At 36.3% G+C, this 19,120-nt stretch overlaps 1 protein-coding gene across 6 annotated transcripts in view; it reads right to left on the bottom strand.

The window, feature by feature from the left end:
- The window catches only part of TTC6 (tetratricopeptide repeat domain 6), a 299,343-nt gene that overhangs the window by 11,921 nt on the left and 268,302 nt on the right, over positions 1 to 19,120 (bottom strand). For all 6 annotated transcript variants that reach the window (XM_072629756.1, XM_072629755.1, XM_072629759.1 and 3 more), the window contains 2 exons: positions 15,818 to 16,028; positions 13,545 to 13,697 (listed from right to left, as the gene is read on the bottom strand). In XM_072629756.1, coding sequence (XP_072485857.1) covers positions 13,545 to 13,697; positions 15,818 to 16,028 — 364 coding nt within the window. The remainder of the gene's footprint in view (positions 1 to 13,544; positions 13,698 to 15,817; positions 16,029 to 19,120) is intronic.

Below are 19,120 nucleotides of genomic sequence, written 5' to 3'. Positions count from 1 at the left end.
CACAACCCTGGATGTTGTTCAAGTTGCTCTGGTAATTTGAACTAATCAGGGTAAGTAAGTTCTCTCTTGCTAGCTTGCTTGAACTTTTTCTTGAGTTTCACCTCTACATTTATAATTTTTGTTCTGTTCTTTCCACTTCAAAGATCATTCTACTTGCCAGGGAGAAAATGAAGTTAAAAGCTGATGTTCAGCTTCACCTTCTCCGTCACAATCCCATCCACCCCCAAGCAATGGTCCTAATATAATCCTCCTATTTTCCCCAACATAGTACCTAAAATAACCCCCTCAAACTCTCTTGTTGTTGCTGCTCGCCATCCTCATTAGTTTCAATTCATTTCATACTATATTTCTTACAATACTATTTTTGTAGGATTGTGATGTTTTTCTCTTTTACCATCCCTTCTTTCCATCTTATGTGTATATAAATATATATGTATATACGTAGATATGTCTTTTTAAAATCCAGGCTGGCCTGGAATCCCTGGGCATCCAAACTGGTGTCTTCTCTTCGTGAGGGTTATTTCTCTTTGTATCTTTAGAAACTCATTCTTGAAAGATTCCCATTCCTAATTGACTAACTTCATCAAAATTTATTCCATGGTACCTGTCATGCCCTACATGTGAATCCTTTTATAGCTGCATTCGTGTAATGTCAATTATGCTAATGAGAGTTAAAGACCTTCCCTATCCATTAGTCCGCCTGCCCATTAAGGGAAGCTTGATTAGGGGAGATTTGTTTTGTAGGAAGACCCATACCTTTTGTTAATTTCTAATGAGGCACTGGTTCTCAAGGGCTGTGATGCTCCCTGGTTCTGAAAAGTGTATATATACATATATATATACATATACATACATATACATATACATACATATAAACATATATATGTACATACATATATAAACACATACATATACATACATACATACATACATACATATGTATATATATATATATATATACACATATATTCTCATACTCCCTGAGGTGTGGTTTTGTTTTGGGGCTTACTCATTGAAAGTGTTTCTTTGGCCAATTGAGACACTGGGTAGCCATAAGGAGTTCTGTGGCTTTGAAAACAGATGCTGATGCTTCTCTCTCTGGTAACTATGTATGTACGTAATGGTCAGACAGTTGGATCTGTCTGTTAATCTGTGATGTATGTTTTGCTTATGGTCAGACAGTTGGAAGTCCTGCCTGTTGGTACTTATTTCTCTGCTTGTATTTTCTCTGTTGGTATATATGTTTGATTAAAGTGATTGTTGACCCCTCAAAAGTTGCTTTCCTTTTAGAAAAGCAGATCTAAGAACCTATACAGCAGGCCCTCCTGTGTATGCCAGTGTCCTTGCTATTACAATTCTCCAATCTAAAGTACATGTTAGTGTAACCAGAAGGTGGCACTATGGAGCAAAGCTGGCATGACACTCTCTTCTTAATCTTATTTTTCATTTCTTTGTTATCTCCTGGTTTAGTACAGTGCCTCACATGTAGCAGATGCTTAATAATATATTATGTTTGCTGACTGATTCCCTCCTTTCTTAAGAATTTGAGGAGATGATTCATCCCAGAGCACATTTTTCTCTGCTCACTAGGTGTATCTAGGTGCCCTCCCTTGTGGTTTCCCCCAAACTCTGAATCATTGCATCAGAGGTTGGAGATTTGTTTAATGCACCTATAATCTGAGCCACCTCACCTAGCTAACACACTGTCTTGCTTATTAGCTTAGGACTTCAACAAATCAATTCAGAGAGCTTAAAAATATATTTTACTAATAAAAAGAATCACTACAAAATTCTCTCATGCATATAGCTCTATAGCCCCCAGGTTGGAACCAAATTCTAGTTCTCGTTCTCTGTAGTGTGTAGTCCAGTTAGTCATTGATGTCCATTTCCCCTATTATCACATAGAAAAATATAGATATTCAGTATATGATCATGATTCATGATCAGTTATGGATTTTATACTAAGAAGAATCAAGATAAAGAACTGGTTAAAGGAATACTGAGAAAAGTGACATAAAAGCAGAGAAATGGGAAGAAGGGATTAAAACCTTTCCCACAGCTTTCTTCAGTTCTAAAAGGACAATTGGACATCCCCAAAGGTTCAGCCTGAGCTGATACATGAAAGAAAATCTTGCTTAAGTCTCTACACAGGTTGCCTTTCTCCTCTGCAGACAAGTTCAAAGTTTCCATTTTCTATGAGAAGTTCACTTCTCCTAGCTCAAAGACTGTGCTAATTCCAGTCCCTCTTTGGACAGGCAGAAAATGCTCTCTCTCACTGCCTCCTTCTCTTCCTTCACTTTCCCCGCTCTTATCTCAATTTCGTTTCTCTCTCCAAATCCCCGAATTCCAGGCAAGTTTCAATCCTTACCCCAACTGCAAAGCAATGAGTTCAAAAACTTCTTTATACTGAAGCAACTGGCATGAGGGCTGCTTGAGTTTGAGGAATTTGGAAAGAAAAAGAGGACACTTGATCTGTTTTGTTCTGCCCATTTTATTTTTTTCCATTTGGTGGCAAATGCCTCTCTAAGCATAAAATATGGTAATCCTGCATCATCATGGGGGTAGGGAAAAGGAAACCCATATGAAAGACTTACATGTCCAAAGGTGATTTATTTAAAATAGTTTTTACAGTTATCTAGAGATGGGAGTTGGTTACTATGGGTTTCCAAATTTACATTTAGATTGGGATGAGGATGTGGGAACTCCTCATGGTAGGACAGCTCCATGATGGATTCTTAGCTTTTCCATTTTCTAGAGGAAGACTTCATCTCTAATATTTGTTAAAGATGCTCTCTTTTTGGAGAGGATTCCAGGATGGGTTATCTGTTATCTCTGTTTTAAGATGTATAATTTAGGATCTTAGTGTGGGGATTGTTTCAGTTGGGGAAGGCAGAGAGAAGATAATAGTATGGCACTGAAATGTTCTTTGATAACTCCAGGCTAACTAATGAGAGGATCATGGAGAGTCTTTTCTTTCCTTTTCTTTTTCTTTTTAAAATTGTTATTTTAATTTTCAACATTCATGTCTACACAATTTTGAGTTCTAAATTTTCTCCCCATCTCTCCCCTCCACCCATCCAAAGAGAGCATGCATTCCAATTACCCCTTCCCCAAATCTGACTTCCCTTCTGTCACACCCTTCCTTTCTTTTATCTCCACCCCCTTTATTTTCTTGTAGGGCAAGATAGATTTCCATACCCCACTGCTTGTATGTCTTATTTCCCAGCTGCATTTAAAAATGATTTTTAACATTTGTTTTTAAAACTTTGAGTTTAGGGATGAAGCCAAGATGGTGGAATAAGAGCATGGACTCAATTTAATTCTACTACAAATTCCTTCAGATACTTCTTAACAGAAAATCTGAACAAATTTTGGAGTGGCATAATCCAGTAGGAGACAGTGTGGAATACTTTTAGCCTAGCACAGCCCAGAAGGTCAGCAGGAAAGATTGTTATGCAGGGCTGGAGGAGCTCAGAGCACACAGGCTGCACTAGTGCAAATTCTGCCATAGCAGAGTAGAGGGGAGCAGGAACTGCCACGGTGTACTGAAGCAGAAGCAACAGTGTGGATTCTCCAATATGTCAGCACAGGAAGGGAGCCCAGTGGAACTGGGAGAGAGAAAAACAGGACTCTCGGTAATAGTAGCAGCCACTCTTGTTTCAAAGTCACCTACTTGAACTTCCAGGAGCCAAGATGGCAGAGTAAATGATAAGTGCTTTCACCCTCCCCTTGCTGTCCTTGAAAAACCCAGAGAATAATGCCCCAGGAAAAATCCTGGAGTAGTAGGATCAGCTAAAGAGATAAACAGTCTCTCAGCTTGGGAAGATAGGGGGATCATCACAGACAGGTTCTCTTGCTGTGGCTGCCAAAGACCAGTGCAAGAACAGAGCAGTCCCAGACAGCTCCACTTCAGCAAACCAGGAAGAGATCCTTATCCCCAGGGGGGTGGAGCCTGTAAGCACCAACACCAGGATCCCAGGCATGCCTTAGCACAGGCAGAGGAATTGGGCAGATACCAGAAGAGAAGGGGATTCACCAGCCTCTGGGCCTGCCTGTGCACTAGCTTAGGGGAGTCACTCTTGTGACTGACCACTCCTGCTGGGGATGGAAGCTCAATTCCATGTGGACAGTCTCGGGTGGGTAAAGGTGGGAACTTTTAAATCTTAGAGTTCTCATGAGGCCCCCCAGAAAACAGCAGGGAATCGAGGAGTGAGACCGAGCAATCTCGTGGATTTCCGCCTCTTCCCGTGAGAAACGTGATGGGAGGAGCATCTCCGCCCTCGAGACTGTCCCAGGTCTGAGCACACCTATTGTTATCTAACAGGCATGGTATTCAGGTGCAAACTATGCAGCCAGAGAGCTTAATTAGGATCAGGAAAGCCTGAAGGCGCTCTTAGCTCGGGAGGGGTCGTTACAGGACAGAAGGCTCTGTTTTTCCTCTCTTCGCTCTCCCCTCCCCCTCTCTCCCCACTTACACTTCTGCTTCCAATCTCTTACTGCAAGATCTTTGCCTCCTTGGGAGATTCCTCGCTCCCTCCTAAGGAAGAATTCCCCCTGCACTTGTAACCAGGACCCTGAATAAAAGCTTAACCCTTGTTCGACTCCGGAAAGTCTCTTCTCTCATACGTTTATCCAGTTTGGCCAACCGAAGACCTGCGATAGAGGTAAGGTAAGACTGGGGTAGCCCTCAGGCCTCTAGGCCTGGCACACCCCTCTCCCAAATCTCACATAGTGAGCTTCAGGGTAGCCTTGGGGAAACTAAAAAAGACTTCACTTGACCTCTGCCTTGGCACAACAGCTAGCTCAGCACCAGGTAAGCTGCAGCATTCTAGCTTCTAGCTGAAAGAACCGGAGGCCACCACACACAAAGCCTCAAGTTCTCAGCACAAGAAATGTGGGACAGAGCCCCATGTGCCCTAGAAGCAGAGATTCACTTTAAAAGCCAGGAAAAAGACAATTATCATGAGCAAGAAGCAAACCAGAAAAGCAAAGACCATAGAATCTTACTATTGGTACAAAGACCAAAATACGAATACAGAAGTCAGCATTGAGACTGTACTCATATCTAAAACCTTAGAAGGGAATATAAACTGGTCTCAAGTACAAAGAGCATTCTTGGAAGAGCTCAAGAAAAATTTAAAAGTCAAACTAGAGAGGTAGAAGAAAAATTGGCCAATGATTTTGAAGGCATGGAAAAATAATTCACAGAAGAATTGAAAAGGAAATTGGGCAAATAGATAAGGGAATATAAAACCTAACTGGAACAATTAGACATATGGAAAAGGAAGTACAAAACTTAACTGGAGAAAAATAACTCCTTAAAAAGGAACAATTGGACAAATGGAAAAGGAGGTGCAAAAGTTAACTGAAGATAATAATATATTAAAAATTAGAATTGGGCAAGTAGAAGCTAATGACTCTGAGACATCAAGAATCAATCAAACAAAATTGAAAGAATGAAAAAATAGAAGAAAATATAAATGTCTCATTGGAAAAAACAACTGACCTGGAAAATAGATCCAGGCGAGAAAAATCTAAGAATTATTGTTCTCCCAGAAAGCCATGATGAAAAAAAGAGCCTGGACAATATCTTCCAAGAAATCATTAAGGAAAACTGCCCTGAGGTCCTAGATGTAGAGGGCAAAATAGTCATCAAAAGAATCCAACAATCACCTGAAAGAGATCCCAAATTGAAAATGCCAAGGAATATTGTTGCCAAATTCCATAACTATCAAATTATGAAGAAAATACTTCAAGCAGCCAGAAAGAAACACATCAAATGTCAAAGGTCTACATTCAGGATCACACAAGAACTTGGAGCTTCTACATTAAAAGACTGGAGGAATTAGAATATGATATTCCATAAAGCAAAGGAACTGGGACTACAAGCAAGGATCAATTGCACAGCAAAATTGAGCAAAATATTTCAGGCAAAAAGATAAGCATTCAATGAAATAAGGGATTTCCAGACCTTCCTGATGAAAAGTCCAGAGTTCAATAGAAAATTTGATCTTCAAACAGAAGACTCAAGAGAGGCATAAAAAGGTAAATGGGAAAAACAAAACATATTCAATATGGGCAAATTATTTATATCCCTATATGGGAGGATGAAGTTACTCTTGAGAAATGTATATTTATTATGACATTTAAAAGGGATATTCATAAACAAAGTGAGTGAGTAAAAATTAACTGATGCGATTATAAAAAACTTGATTAAAAGGAGCAAAGGGATTGGAATGGGAGAAGAGAAAAGGAGGAAGCAGAAAAATGCAAATTACATCACAGAACGAGGCACAGAAACATATTACAGTAGAGGGAAAGAGGAGAGGGAGATGAGGCTTGCTTGAGATTTACTCTCATCTGATTTGATTCAAGGAGGGAACAACATATTCAGTTATGTACAGAAATCTAACTTGCCCAGTAAGTAGTAGGAGGGGAAAGGGGAAAGAAAAGAGAGGGGAATTTAAAAGGGAGAGGGGAAGAAGTAGTAAGGGTAAAGGGGAATAAAAGGAAGGGAGGCTGATAGAAGGGAGGGAAGATTGAGGGAGGCAGTGGTCAAAAAACTAAACTCTATTGTGGAGGGAAAGGGAGAAGAGAGAAATTCAAGCACAAACTGGGGGAAATAGGATGGAGAGAAAGACACAGATAGTAATGGTAACTGTGCATGTGAATGACATGACCTCTCCTATAAAATGGAGGCAGATAGCAGAATGAATTAAAAACCATAATTCTACAATATGTTGTTTACAAGAAACACATTTAAAGAGAGGGGATACACACAGGGTAAAGGTAAAAGGTTGGAGCAGAATATATTATGTGTCAGCTGATGTAAAAAAAAGCAGGTGTAGCAATCTTAATCTCAGACAAAGCAAAATCTCTAATAGATCTAATCAAAAGAGATAACGAAGGAAACTATATCCTGCTAAAAGGCACCATAGATAATGAAGCAATATCATACTAAACATATATGCACCAAGTGGCATAGCATCCAAATTCTTAGAGGAGAAGTTAAGGGAGTTACAGGAAGAATTAGAAGACAAAACTATAGTAGTGGGGGATTTCAACCTCCCCCTCAGGAGATGAGTAGAACTCTGCATAAGGTAGATATGATAGATCTCTGGAGAAAATTGAATGGGGATAGAAAGGGATATGCCTTTTTGTCAGCAGTAAGTGGCACATACACAAAAATCAACCATTTATTAGGGCATAAAAGTCTCACAATCCAGCACAGAAAGGCAGAGATAGACAATGCATCCTATTCAGACCATAATGCAATACAAATTTTAAAAAATAGAGGGCCATGGAAAGAAAGACCAAAAAGTCATTGGAAACTAAATAATCTAATCCTACAGAATGAGTGAGTTAAACAACAAATCATAGAAACAACCAATAACTTCATTCAAGAAAATGAAAATAATGAGACAACCTACCAAAACTTATGGGATGCTGTGAAAGCAGTTCTTAGGGGAAGTTTTATATCAATGAATGCCTATGGGAATAAAATAGAGAAAGAAGATATCAATGAATTGGGCATGCAGTTGAAAAAGTTAGAAAAAGAACAAATTGAAAATCCCCAAGTAAATATCAAATCAGAAATAGTGAAAACCAAAGGAGAGATTAATAAAATTGAAATTAAGAAAACTATTGGACTAATAAATAAAACTAAGAGTTGGCTTTATGAAAAAACTAATAAAATGGATAAATATTTGGTCAATTTGATTTAAAAAAAAGAAAGAAGGAAACCAAATTAGCAATATCAAAAATGAAAAGGGTGAACTCACCTCCAATGAGAAGGAAGTTACAACAATACTTAGAAATTACTCTGTCCAACTGTATGCCCATAAATTTGACAATCTAAGTGAAATGGATGACTAATTTAAAAAATAAAAAAAATGCCCACATTAACAGAAGAGGAAGTTAAATACTTAAATAACCCCATCTCAGAAAAAAGAAATTGAACAAGCCATCAATGAACTCCCTAGGGAAAAAATCTCCAAGGCCAGATGGATTTATAAGTGAATTCTATCAAACATTTAAAAAACAGTTAATTACCATACTATATAGACTATTTGGGAAAGTTGGTGAAGAAGGAGTCCTACCAAATTCTTTTTATGATACAAATATGGTTCTGGTACCTAACCCAGGAAGAGCCAAAACAGAAAAAAATTATAGACCAATTTCTCTAATAAATATAGATGCTAAAGTTTTAAACAAGATATTAGCAAAAAGATTACAGTAACTTAACATGAGAATAATACATCATGATCAGGTAGGATTTATACCAGGCATGCAGGGCTGGTTCAATATTAGGAAACTCTCAATATTATTGATCATATCAACAACAAAACTAACAGGAATCATATGATTATACCAATAGATGCACAGAAAGCTTTTGACAAAATAGAACACATATTCCTATTGAAAACACTGGAGATCATAGGAATAAATGGAGTCTTCCTTAAAATAATGACTAGTATCTACCTAAAACCATCAGCAAGCATTATATGCAATGGGGACAAGCCAGACGCATTTCCAGTGTGATCAAGGGTGAAACAAGGATGTTCATTATCACCACTGTTATTCAATATGATACTAGAAATGTTAACTTTAGCAATAAGAGAAGAAAAAAGAAATGGAAGGTATTAGACTAGGCAAAGAAGAAACTAAGTTATCATTCTTTGCAGATGATATACTTAGAGAACCCTAGAGGATCAAGTAAAAAAACTACTCGAAATAATAAACAACTGCAGCAAAGTTGCAGGTTACAAAATAAACTGACATAAATCATCTGCATTTTCTTGTATTTCCAACAAAGCCCAACAACAAGAGATAGAAAGAAAATTCCCATTTAAAGGTATGGTAGACATGATGAAATATTTGGGAGTCTACCTGCCTAAACAAACTCAGGGACTATATGGACAGAATTACAAAATGCTTTTCGTACAAAGGCAGATCTAAGCATTTGGAAAAACATTAGTTGCTTGTGGATAGGCTGAACTATTAAAATCAAAATGACAATTCTGCCTAAATTAAGTTACTTATTCAGTGCCAAACCAATCAAAGTACCAGAAAATTATTTTCTAGAGCTAGAAAAAATAATATCCAAATTCATCTGGAAGAACAAAATGTCCAGAATATCAGGGGAATTAATGAAAAGAAATGTTAGGGAAGGTGGCCTAGCTGTACTAGATCTCAAATTGTATTATAAAGCAACAATCATCAAAACCACTATTACTGGCTAACAAATAGAGGGATAGATCAGTGGAATAAGCTAGGTACTCAAGATGCAGAGGTAAATGAATATATCAGTCTTCTGTTTGATAAACCTAAGGACCTGAACTTCTGGGATAAGAACTCAATGTCTGACAAAAATTACTAGGAAAACTGCATAATAGTGTGGCATAAACTAGGCATAGACCACTGCCTGACACTGTACAAAAGAATAAATTCCAAATGGGTACATGATCTAGTTATAAAGGCAGATACAATAAACAAATTAGGGGAGCAAGGAAAAGTGTATTTCTCAGATTGATGGAGAAATTTAACAAGAGACAGAGAACATTATGAAGTGCAAAATGGATAATTTTGATTATATTGAATTGAAAAGTTTTTGCACAAACAAACCCAACACAACCAAGATTAGGAGGGAAGCAGAAAACTGGGAAAGAATTTTTGCAACTAGTATCTGTGATAAATACCGCATTTCTAAAATATATAGAGAATGGAGTCAAATGTACAAGAATACAAGTCTTTCCTCAATAGGAGAATGATTTGTATTCTTGTACATTTGATTCATTTCTCTACATATTTTAGAAATGAAATCTTACCTCCCTCATTTTCCCCTCCATTGAAAAAGTTTTTTCTTGCCTCTTTTATGTGAGAGATAATTTACCCCATTCTATTTCTCCCTTTCTTCTTCTCCCAACATATTCCTCTCTCACCCCTTAATTTTATATTTTAGATATTCTTTCATATTCAATTCACCCTGCACCCTCTGTCTACATATATAATCCCTCCATTTATCCTAATACTGAGAAAACACTCAAGGATTATAAATATTATCTTTCCATGTAAGAATGTAAACAGTTCAACTTTAGTAAGTACCTTATGATTTCTCTTTCCTCTTTACCTTTTCATGCTTCTCTTGATTCTTATATTTGAAATTCACATTTTCTATTCAGCTCTGATCTTTTCATCAGGAAGGCTTGAAAGCCCTCTATTTCATTTGATGACTACTTTTCCCCCTGGAGTATGATACTCAGTTTTGCTTAGTAGGTGCTTCTTGGTTTTAATCCTATCTCCTTTGATGTCTGGAATATCATATTCCAAGTCCTCTGATCCCTTAGTATATAAGCTACTAGATCTTATGTTATCCTGATTGTGTTTCTATAGTACTCAAATTGTTTCTTTCTAGTGGCTTGCAATATTTTCTCCTTGACCTGGGATCTCTGGAATTTGGCTACAATATTCCTAGGAATTTTCCTTTTGGAATCTTTTTCAGGAGGTGATTGGTGGATTCTTTCCATTTCTATTTTACTCTCTGTTTCTAGAATACCAGTTTTCCTTGATAATTTCTTGAAAGATGATGTCTAGGCACTTTTTTTGATCGTGGCTTTCAAGTAATCCAATAACTTTAAATTGTCTCTCCTGGATCTACTTTTGAAGTCAGTTGCTTTTTCAATGAGATATTTCACATTGTGTGTTATTTTTTTTCATTCCTGTGGAAGCTTGATTTTTCATAAAGTCATTAGCTTCCATCTGCTTCATTCAAAACTTTAAGGAATTATTTTCTTCAGTGAACTCCTTCTCCATCTGACCAATTTTGCTTTTTAAGGCATTCTTCTCCTCATTGGGTTTTTGGATCTCTTTTGTCATTTGGGTTAGTCTATTTTTTTAAAGTGTTATTTTCTTCAGCATTTTTTCAAGTCTCTGTTAGCAAGCAGTTGACTCATTTTTCATGATTTTCTTGCGTCACTCTCATTTTTCTTCCCAGTTTTTCCTCTATTTCTCTTACTTGATTTTCAAAACCCTTTTTGAACTCTTCCATGGCCTGCAACCAATTCATATTTCTCTTGGAGGCTTTGGATGCAGGAGCTTTGGCTTTATTGTTTTCTTCTGTTTGTATATTTTGGTCTTCCTTGTCACCAAAGTAAGATTCTATAGTCTGATTCTTTTTCTGGTTTTTGCTCATTTCCCTAGCCATTTATTTGGCTTTGAGTTCTTTGTCAAGGTGGTTCTCTATTTCCAGTTGGAGTGATGGGGTGTACTTTTAGCCCCTCGATCCCCCCACAATCTGTGGGCCTGGCACTCCAAAAACAGCTATTGCCGCTGCCCTTGCTGCTGCTACAGATCCTGTGGGCTCCTTCTACCCTCTCTGCCACCCTTGGCCTGCGGTTGGATCATTTTGCTCTCTCAGGTCTGACAGTTTTTTTTCCACTGACCTTCCAATGTGTTCTTAGCATTTTGGGGTCATGAAGTCTGGAAACCACCACAGGTGCCAGAGATTCAGTCATTCCTAGGTCCATGCAGGAATGTGTTCTGCTCCTAGTGCAACCTGATAGCTCCCATTGACTTTCCAGGCAGTCTTGAGCTAGAAATTTGTTCATTTTGTCATTCTGTGTGTTCTGTAGCTCCAGAATTTGTTTAGAGTCACTTTTATAGGTATTTGGATGGATTTTATGGGGAAAGCTCTAGCAAGTCCCTTCTTTTACTCTACCATCTTGGCTCTGCCCCAAGAATCTTTTCTATGATACATGGGAGCATGGGACAGAGAAAAATTTATTCATGAGGTTATTATTGAGCAAACAAGGAGAGATACTCAGCTTGTTTTATAGGGTAAAATAGTAAGAAAGGGCAATTAACATATAAGGAATTGTTAGCTTTAGTCAACAAATATTTATTAATCACATAATATGTGTCAGATACTGTGCTAAGCTCTGGGAACACAAAGAAAGAGGCAAAAGACAGTCTGTGCCCTCAAGGAACTTACAGAGTAATGGGGGAGACAAGAAACAACCAAATATGTACAAATAAATTATATACAGGATAAATGGGAATTAAAACAGAGAGGGAAGGCACTAAAATTAAGAAGAGTTGGGAAAGGCTTTCTGTAAAAGATGGAATTTTAGTTAGGACTTAAAGAAAGTTGTTGGAGATGAGGAGGGATAACATTCAAGGTAAAGGAGACAAACAGAGAAAATGCTGGGAATCAAGAGATGCAGTGTCTTGTTCATTAAATAGCCAAGAGAAGAGTGTCTGGATTAAAGACAAGAGTATGTGGTAGAGTAAGGTGTGGGAATACTGGAAAGGTAGGAGAAGGCTAGGTTATAAAGGACTTTGAACACCAAACAGAAGATTTTGTATTTGATCTTCGAGATGGTAGGGACTGGAGTTTATTGAGAAGGGGTGGGTGAGTGACATGGTTACATCTGTGCTTTGGGAAAATCACTTTAGTGGCTGGAGGATGGATTGCAGTGGGGAGAGACTTGATGCAGGCAGACCCACCAGCAGGCTAAAGTAATAATTCAGGCATGAGATAATGAGAGCCTGCATCACAGTGGTGGCAATGTCTAAGGAAAGAAGGAAGTTTATTGAAGAAATGTTGCAAAGATGAAATCATTAAGCCTTGGTAACACATTGGATGTGAGGGGTGAGAGATAGTGAGGAGTTCAGAATGACTCCTACGTTATGAGCCTGAGAGACTGGGAAAATGGTGTTACTTTCCGTGATATATGTCAATTATCCACAAATGCTAAATGCTAAACTAGATTCCATAAGGATGAGAAAATAAACTTACAACCTATAGCAAGTGTATTAGTGGGGAAAAGTCTTATTTATCAATGTGGCTATATATTCTACAAGCAACATTAATTCAAAGGGAGAAAGGGTAGTATTCAGTTAAAAAATCCCAAAAAGCAAAACCATATCCTTTTACACATAACAAACTACAGATAATGGTTGGTTGGTTTTTGTCCTTCATTCTCAAAGAGGACCAAAATGACCTCATTGGAAAGCATCATAGTTGTTAAAAATTTGATGGTCCTAGCGCAAAACTATGAAGGACCAGCCTACACACAGGTATACGAGTAGGTGAGGAAATGAGGTAACATGGAAATAAGAAACAGGCCAGTTTGGCTGGGATATAGCATGAATGAAAAGAAACAATGGAAATGTCAGAAAAGTAGCTGATTGAAAAGGATTTTAATTACTCAATTGAAGCATCTATGTTTTATTTTAGAGGCAATAGGGATCTAGATCATATTCTTGAGCAGGCGAATGATATAGGTATGTGTTTTAGGAAGGTTATTTTGGCAGTTTTGAAGAATGTGGACTGCAAAGGGGAGAGACTGGAAATGAGAATAATTAGAAAGTTATTATAGTAGTCCACATAATTAGTCCAGGTGATTAGAGGTCAGAGTAGGTTGGTGATTATATGAGAACAGAGATGTGAAGGTTCTTCTGCTTAAATCCTTTCTCCACTGTTTCTGTCACTCAACCTTGTCCCACCAAATTTACATTAATACATTTTTATGTTCTTATCTTACTTTTACAGCAGCATTTATATCTTGAATAGCAGCAAAATTATCTCCCATCTGAAGACACACCACTGCTCTTCCTTCATATGCCTGGCAGTTTCCTAGATCGATATCCATACAAATGGTAAAGTGATTCCAAGCTTTCTGAAATTTTCCTAGAGCCTGGAATGATATGTCATACACATATGGTGAGAAATAGTCCTTAATATGAAAATAAGCCAAATATTAGAGTATAAATGCTTAAAATTCTACCTCAATCAAATAAAAACACACACATATATGTGTGTGTGTATGTGTATGTGTATAAAAGATATTTGGTATAATTTTATCCTACCTTTTTAAATGAGACTAAACAGTTCAGAGAATACCATATTTCACTGCATCATCATCACCACCACATAATCATCGTGGCCTGTTTCTTTAGTCCAAAAATTGGATTATATCATGTAATTGTCACATGGTATGATTTCGTTCTTCACACCATTTAAAAGGTAAACAGAATAGCAATATATTCACCAGTGGCATATGGAAATGCATTTCTCTTGCACATGTTGTGAGTATATTTCCAAAGGCTGACTTGTGTGGTTTGTTTAGAGCACTGTAGTACAGATGGTATTGGCACTCAACCCAGTGAAGAGCCTTAGGTGCAAGGGGAGAGGGTGAGCAGGTGAACTTGCCATGAATAAGTCACTTGATATGGTAAGACTTTCATCTTTCTGAGCTAACTAAACTGTGCAGTTCATCTGCCAGTAATGCATTAACAAGTGAAACATTTCTTTATGATTATGTATTATGGGTAAATATAAAAACTATCTTGCAGGTTTCAAGCTGAAAGTGATTGTGTTTGTTGAACAGTGTGAAAACAGAGTTGAAGAAAGAGTTTTCAGTGAATTAAAAGTTGTGAGAACTGGTGGAAACTAAAGGACAAGTAATGTTGGCACAATTCTGAAAAAACTTCACATAATGGTCTGCTTTTTTGCAAAAAATTTGTCATGAAATCTGTGATGATTATGTGGTGAAATATGGTGAGTTAAACTGACTGGTCACATCTGAAAAAGTGTTAAAATTTGAATCAATTAAAATAAATTTTGTTGTACAATTTCCATTTACACATATGCCTTTGGATAATATTTTAAAATCCCAGACACTAGATGGTAGGGGGAGACCCTCCAATATTATTACTGGGACAATATACACTGTTTCAAATGTATACTTTGAAAGAAAAAATCCAAGTAAGAGAAGAAAAATGTCAATAAAATTATACATGTTCATTTAGCTTCAAGAGTGCTCTCCTTCCCTAAACTATTACTGTATTGTATTAATTTTATATGTATTCTGTATGTGATATGTGTACATAAAAGTATATATATGTGTATATATATACGCATGCATACATACATACATACATACACATACTCCATTAGATCATAAACTTCTTGAGGGCAGATAGCCCTTAACACAGCGCTTCACATATAGTCAGCACTTAATAAATGCTTGCTAATTGCTGAAATAACCTCTTCTGGCTGCCATATCAGAATGTTAACAATGAAACTCTATATTAAATGCAGAGATTTTTCAGGTGAACTCTCTAACCCTGACTCTTTCTTCTGGTCTTGGGATGGGGGGGCTGATTTTTTTTCTTTTTACTGCAACATAACAATCCCTATTTACTTTCACCTTATCCCATAGTTCTAGCCTTTCAAGTTCCTTTTGGATCTTGATTCTGTAATGCAAAATATTAAATATATGTCCCAGCTTTTTATAATCTGCATATTTGATAAGTATGCTAATCATCTCTTTATCCTATCATTGATTTAAAAAAAAAACTACTAAACAGTTCCAGGTTAAACACAGATTCCTGTGACACTCCATTAGAGTTAATATTAAATCATTAAAATTCTAGTCTGCTTTAACCTGTAGAAGAAAGGGCTTGGAAACTGAAAATTAGCAAGTTTCTTTTATATGACATAAATCCTTTGTTTGTAGGGACAGAAGGGCCAACTTAAAAAAGAAACCAAAAAATGACCCACCCAACAACAAAAAGACAGAAAAAACAGAGGAAAGAAAATTCAGGCTTGTGAGAACCAGGCTTGAATTAAAGGCAGCTGGTTCTTAGCTGTCATGAGAATACTAAATCACTAATTTGTGATCCTATACTATATATAAAGAAGTTGAGGAGATGGTAAGTCTTTCATAACCAAAGAAAATACATTTACTATACCTCATTTGCAGCCATATCCAGTGAAAAAGTTTAATGAGAAAGCATCCCTTTGTTTAATTACCTGTAAATTATATCCCAAACTAATTCTGGCTTTTGAGTATGCTGGATTGAAGTGTAAGGCTTTTATAAATTCCTTTTGGGCTTGTTTATCAGCTTCTTTATGACCATATTCCATGTAAGAATTTCCTCGACCAACATACGCATCCACAAAAAAAGGATTGAGTTCAATAACACGAGTGAATGAATAGACAGCTTCTTCAAACTCGCCCATTCTGAAAATAAATTTGTAGCATGAACATTTTATTTTCCAACCTTTCCCTAACCCCACAAACCATAACATTTTGATACTGATATTTGTTGGCCTTTTAAAATATTCTTCATTAAAAAAAAACAAACACAAAACTTGGTATGAATCTTAGGAGGTAAGTACTATACCAATGCATCCTTTTTTGGATAGATAAGGCCTCATAATTTCCTTTCAGTTTCCTAGGTAGTTTGATGAATTTCAATGTGATTGTTACCTAAAGTTACCACTATCTTACCACACTCCTCAAATTGGTACCTTATATGTTGTTATTATTGTTTGTTCTTTATACTCGAAGACCATAACATCATGGAGGTGATACTATGACATACAAGTGAACTGGATTTAAGTGAAAGACAGGGGCAGAGGAGACAGTGGATGCTAGTATTTCACATTATGGCATTTTTTTCATCTCATGACACAATGGACTACAAATTCCTATCACCACATTCCCAGTGTCACCCTGAAAGACAATTTTGAGTCATGTCTAAGTGATAAGTATGGCAGTCCCTGATGAAAAAACTATTGGCCAATCCCAATTAGAAAGTCAAGTGCATTGCAAAAAGGTCACATGGCAAGTCAATTTCAAGTCACAATTAATATAACTCGTCCTTTGAGATTTCAGACTGGTAGCATCTGACACACATATTAGTCAGTTGACAGCTGTTGAATTCTGGTTGTAGGCAAGTAACAAAGAACAGGCATGGCTCTTACGCAGCTTAAAATCATGCCTACCTTCCCTACACAATTTGGTATTATTTGAGAAACAACAATCCACAATACATTTTACAATTTTCACTTTATTATTATTGCAGAAAAAGATCTCAAGGCATAATTTGAAGAATTCTTTATAGAACATACTTGTTATTTTTCCCCTTGGAAATGTGCTTATGGGTCAGATCTTTGTATTTATTATGACTAGTTCTATCAATAAGAAAAGAATTGCTAACTGAAATCTTCTTTTTTCTCTGGAATATTAGAAAAAATGGCAAACTGAAGCACTGTTAGTTCCCATTAAACTGACTACTTACTAGAGTTGGTAGTATTTATTGAGTACCTACTATATGAGAATATATTGAATAAATCTTTACTTAGAGAATTTTAGAATTGGACAGAATCTTAGAGAACATGTTATCACAACCTCTTTATTTTATAGATGGAATAAATTGAATGGAAAGAGGATAACTTGCCTTGTCAGAAAGCTAGTTAGTGGCATAGTCAGAAACAGAACTAAGATTTCAGGGTCATCAGACCAGTATTCCTTCTTTTGTATCACATTATTTCTTGTAACAAAAAGTAGAGGTGAACTTGGGGTGTACGTAAAGAGGGACGGGGATATAGATCATTATTACTAACAATTATCAAATATTTCTTATTGTAATATTTTCTTGTTTTAGAACACAAAACTGGCAAAAATGAACTTTTAACTGAATTTTTAATCCATCAATCAATTAGCATTTATTAAACACCCATCATGTACCAGGCACTATGGTAAATTTAGAAATTTAGGATTTTATCTTTAATGCTAGATAATCTAGACTAGCAAATGCAAAGCAATGCCAGTTTAAAGACATTTTATCATATGGTTGCAACTACATTTCAATAAAATAGAATATGATCATATCTATACAAAAATCTCCAGATCAAAACAGCTGCTAAATATGAAAAAGAGTTTTTGAAAGTGGAATTGTCAGGTCCCCCCTCTTTGAGAAAGTCGTCACTTCAGTCACTTTAGCTTCCTCTATATATAGACCCTAAACTGTTCTCTGCTCGTTATTGCAGCTGCATTTAACAATGCTCAGTTTTGAGCTCAATAATGGTAAGAATTGTACAAAGATAATTAGAAAGCAATATAGTTGAATGCAGGCAAATGGGAGAAGGAGATGACTCATTTCGCTTCGGGATAGAAGAACCCACTAGTGATATTCACCAACCGTCAAGTTGAATCTATCTCTCAATCCCAAACTATTCCTTGATGGATTAATATGCAAACTGGTGATGATGCGATGTTGGGCAATTACAACTTCTCTGGGCTTCAGTTTTCTCATCTAAAAATGAGAGGATTGGACTAGATATCTTCTAAGGTCCTGTCCAGTTTAAAATCTACCATCCCTATGACTTTTGAAGCGCTTATTTTGATATAATTTTTAAAAGTGTTCTTTTCCCCCAAATATATTATGCTCAAATGTTTATAAAATCACAGATTTATGTAAATCAAGTCAATCTAAATGGTATATTATATTAGCATATGGCCAAAATGAATAGGAAATTATGCAGAAAATGTTATGCTTCTTTTTTTTCTTTAAAATCCTTTGGTCTGATTCTAAGAATCAGGAAGACCTGAGTTCAAATTCTATCCCAGACACTCGCTAGCCATGTAACCCTTGGGCAAGTCTCTTTGCTTCTATCTGCTTTCAGTATTCTAAATGAAAAATGGGTATAGGAATAGTACCTTCCTCACAGAGTTGTTGTGAGGATCAAATGAGAAAATATTAAGTGCTTAGCATAATGCCTAACACATAACAGATCAATAATAAATGTTTGTTTCCTTTTTTTTCATAGTTAAGGGAATTAAAAGCTTTCTGAGGTTCCTTTCATAAACAACATTTTTGTAGACTGTACTAATATCTATAATCAGGATAGGAGCCTTCACTTACAGAAATCATTGGCCTGTTAGAACAAAGATTTAAAGTACACTTTACTTGTTCATTCCACTTACTTATCCTCTTCCTCCACTTGAAATGTATAATAAAAAAATTAGAAAGCTCTGGAAATATTTGCCTTACTGAAATTTGGAGATATAAACCTGAATGTGTTCATTCTTTAAATAAAAAAATTTCCTTTTTAATTAATTAATTTAGCTAATAATTAAAAATGATATCCTAGGAACTCTAAACGTTGTAAAATAAACATTTGTTTTCACTACAAAATAAAAAAAAGATTAAGAAATCACAAATTTGTTTAATTCTCTGCCCACCTATTTTAATATTTGGAAAGAGATTCAGTCATATAACCAAGAGCAACTTTAACCACTTATTTGAAAAAGTATTTTGTGCCCAT

This window comes from Notamacropus eugenii, chromosome 1 (genome assembly GCF_028372415.1).
Source record: "Notamacropus eugenii isolate mMacEug1 chromosome 1, mMacEug1.pri_v2, whole genome shotgun sequence".
NCBI classification, from domain to species: Eukaryota; Metazoa; Chordata; class Mammalia; order Diprotodontia; family Macropodidae; genus Notamacropus; species Notamacropus eugenii.
The sequence above is the reverse complement of the archived record's forward strand: the minus strand, read 5'-3'. Positions and strand labels throughout refer to the sequence as shown.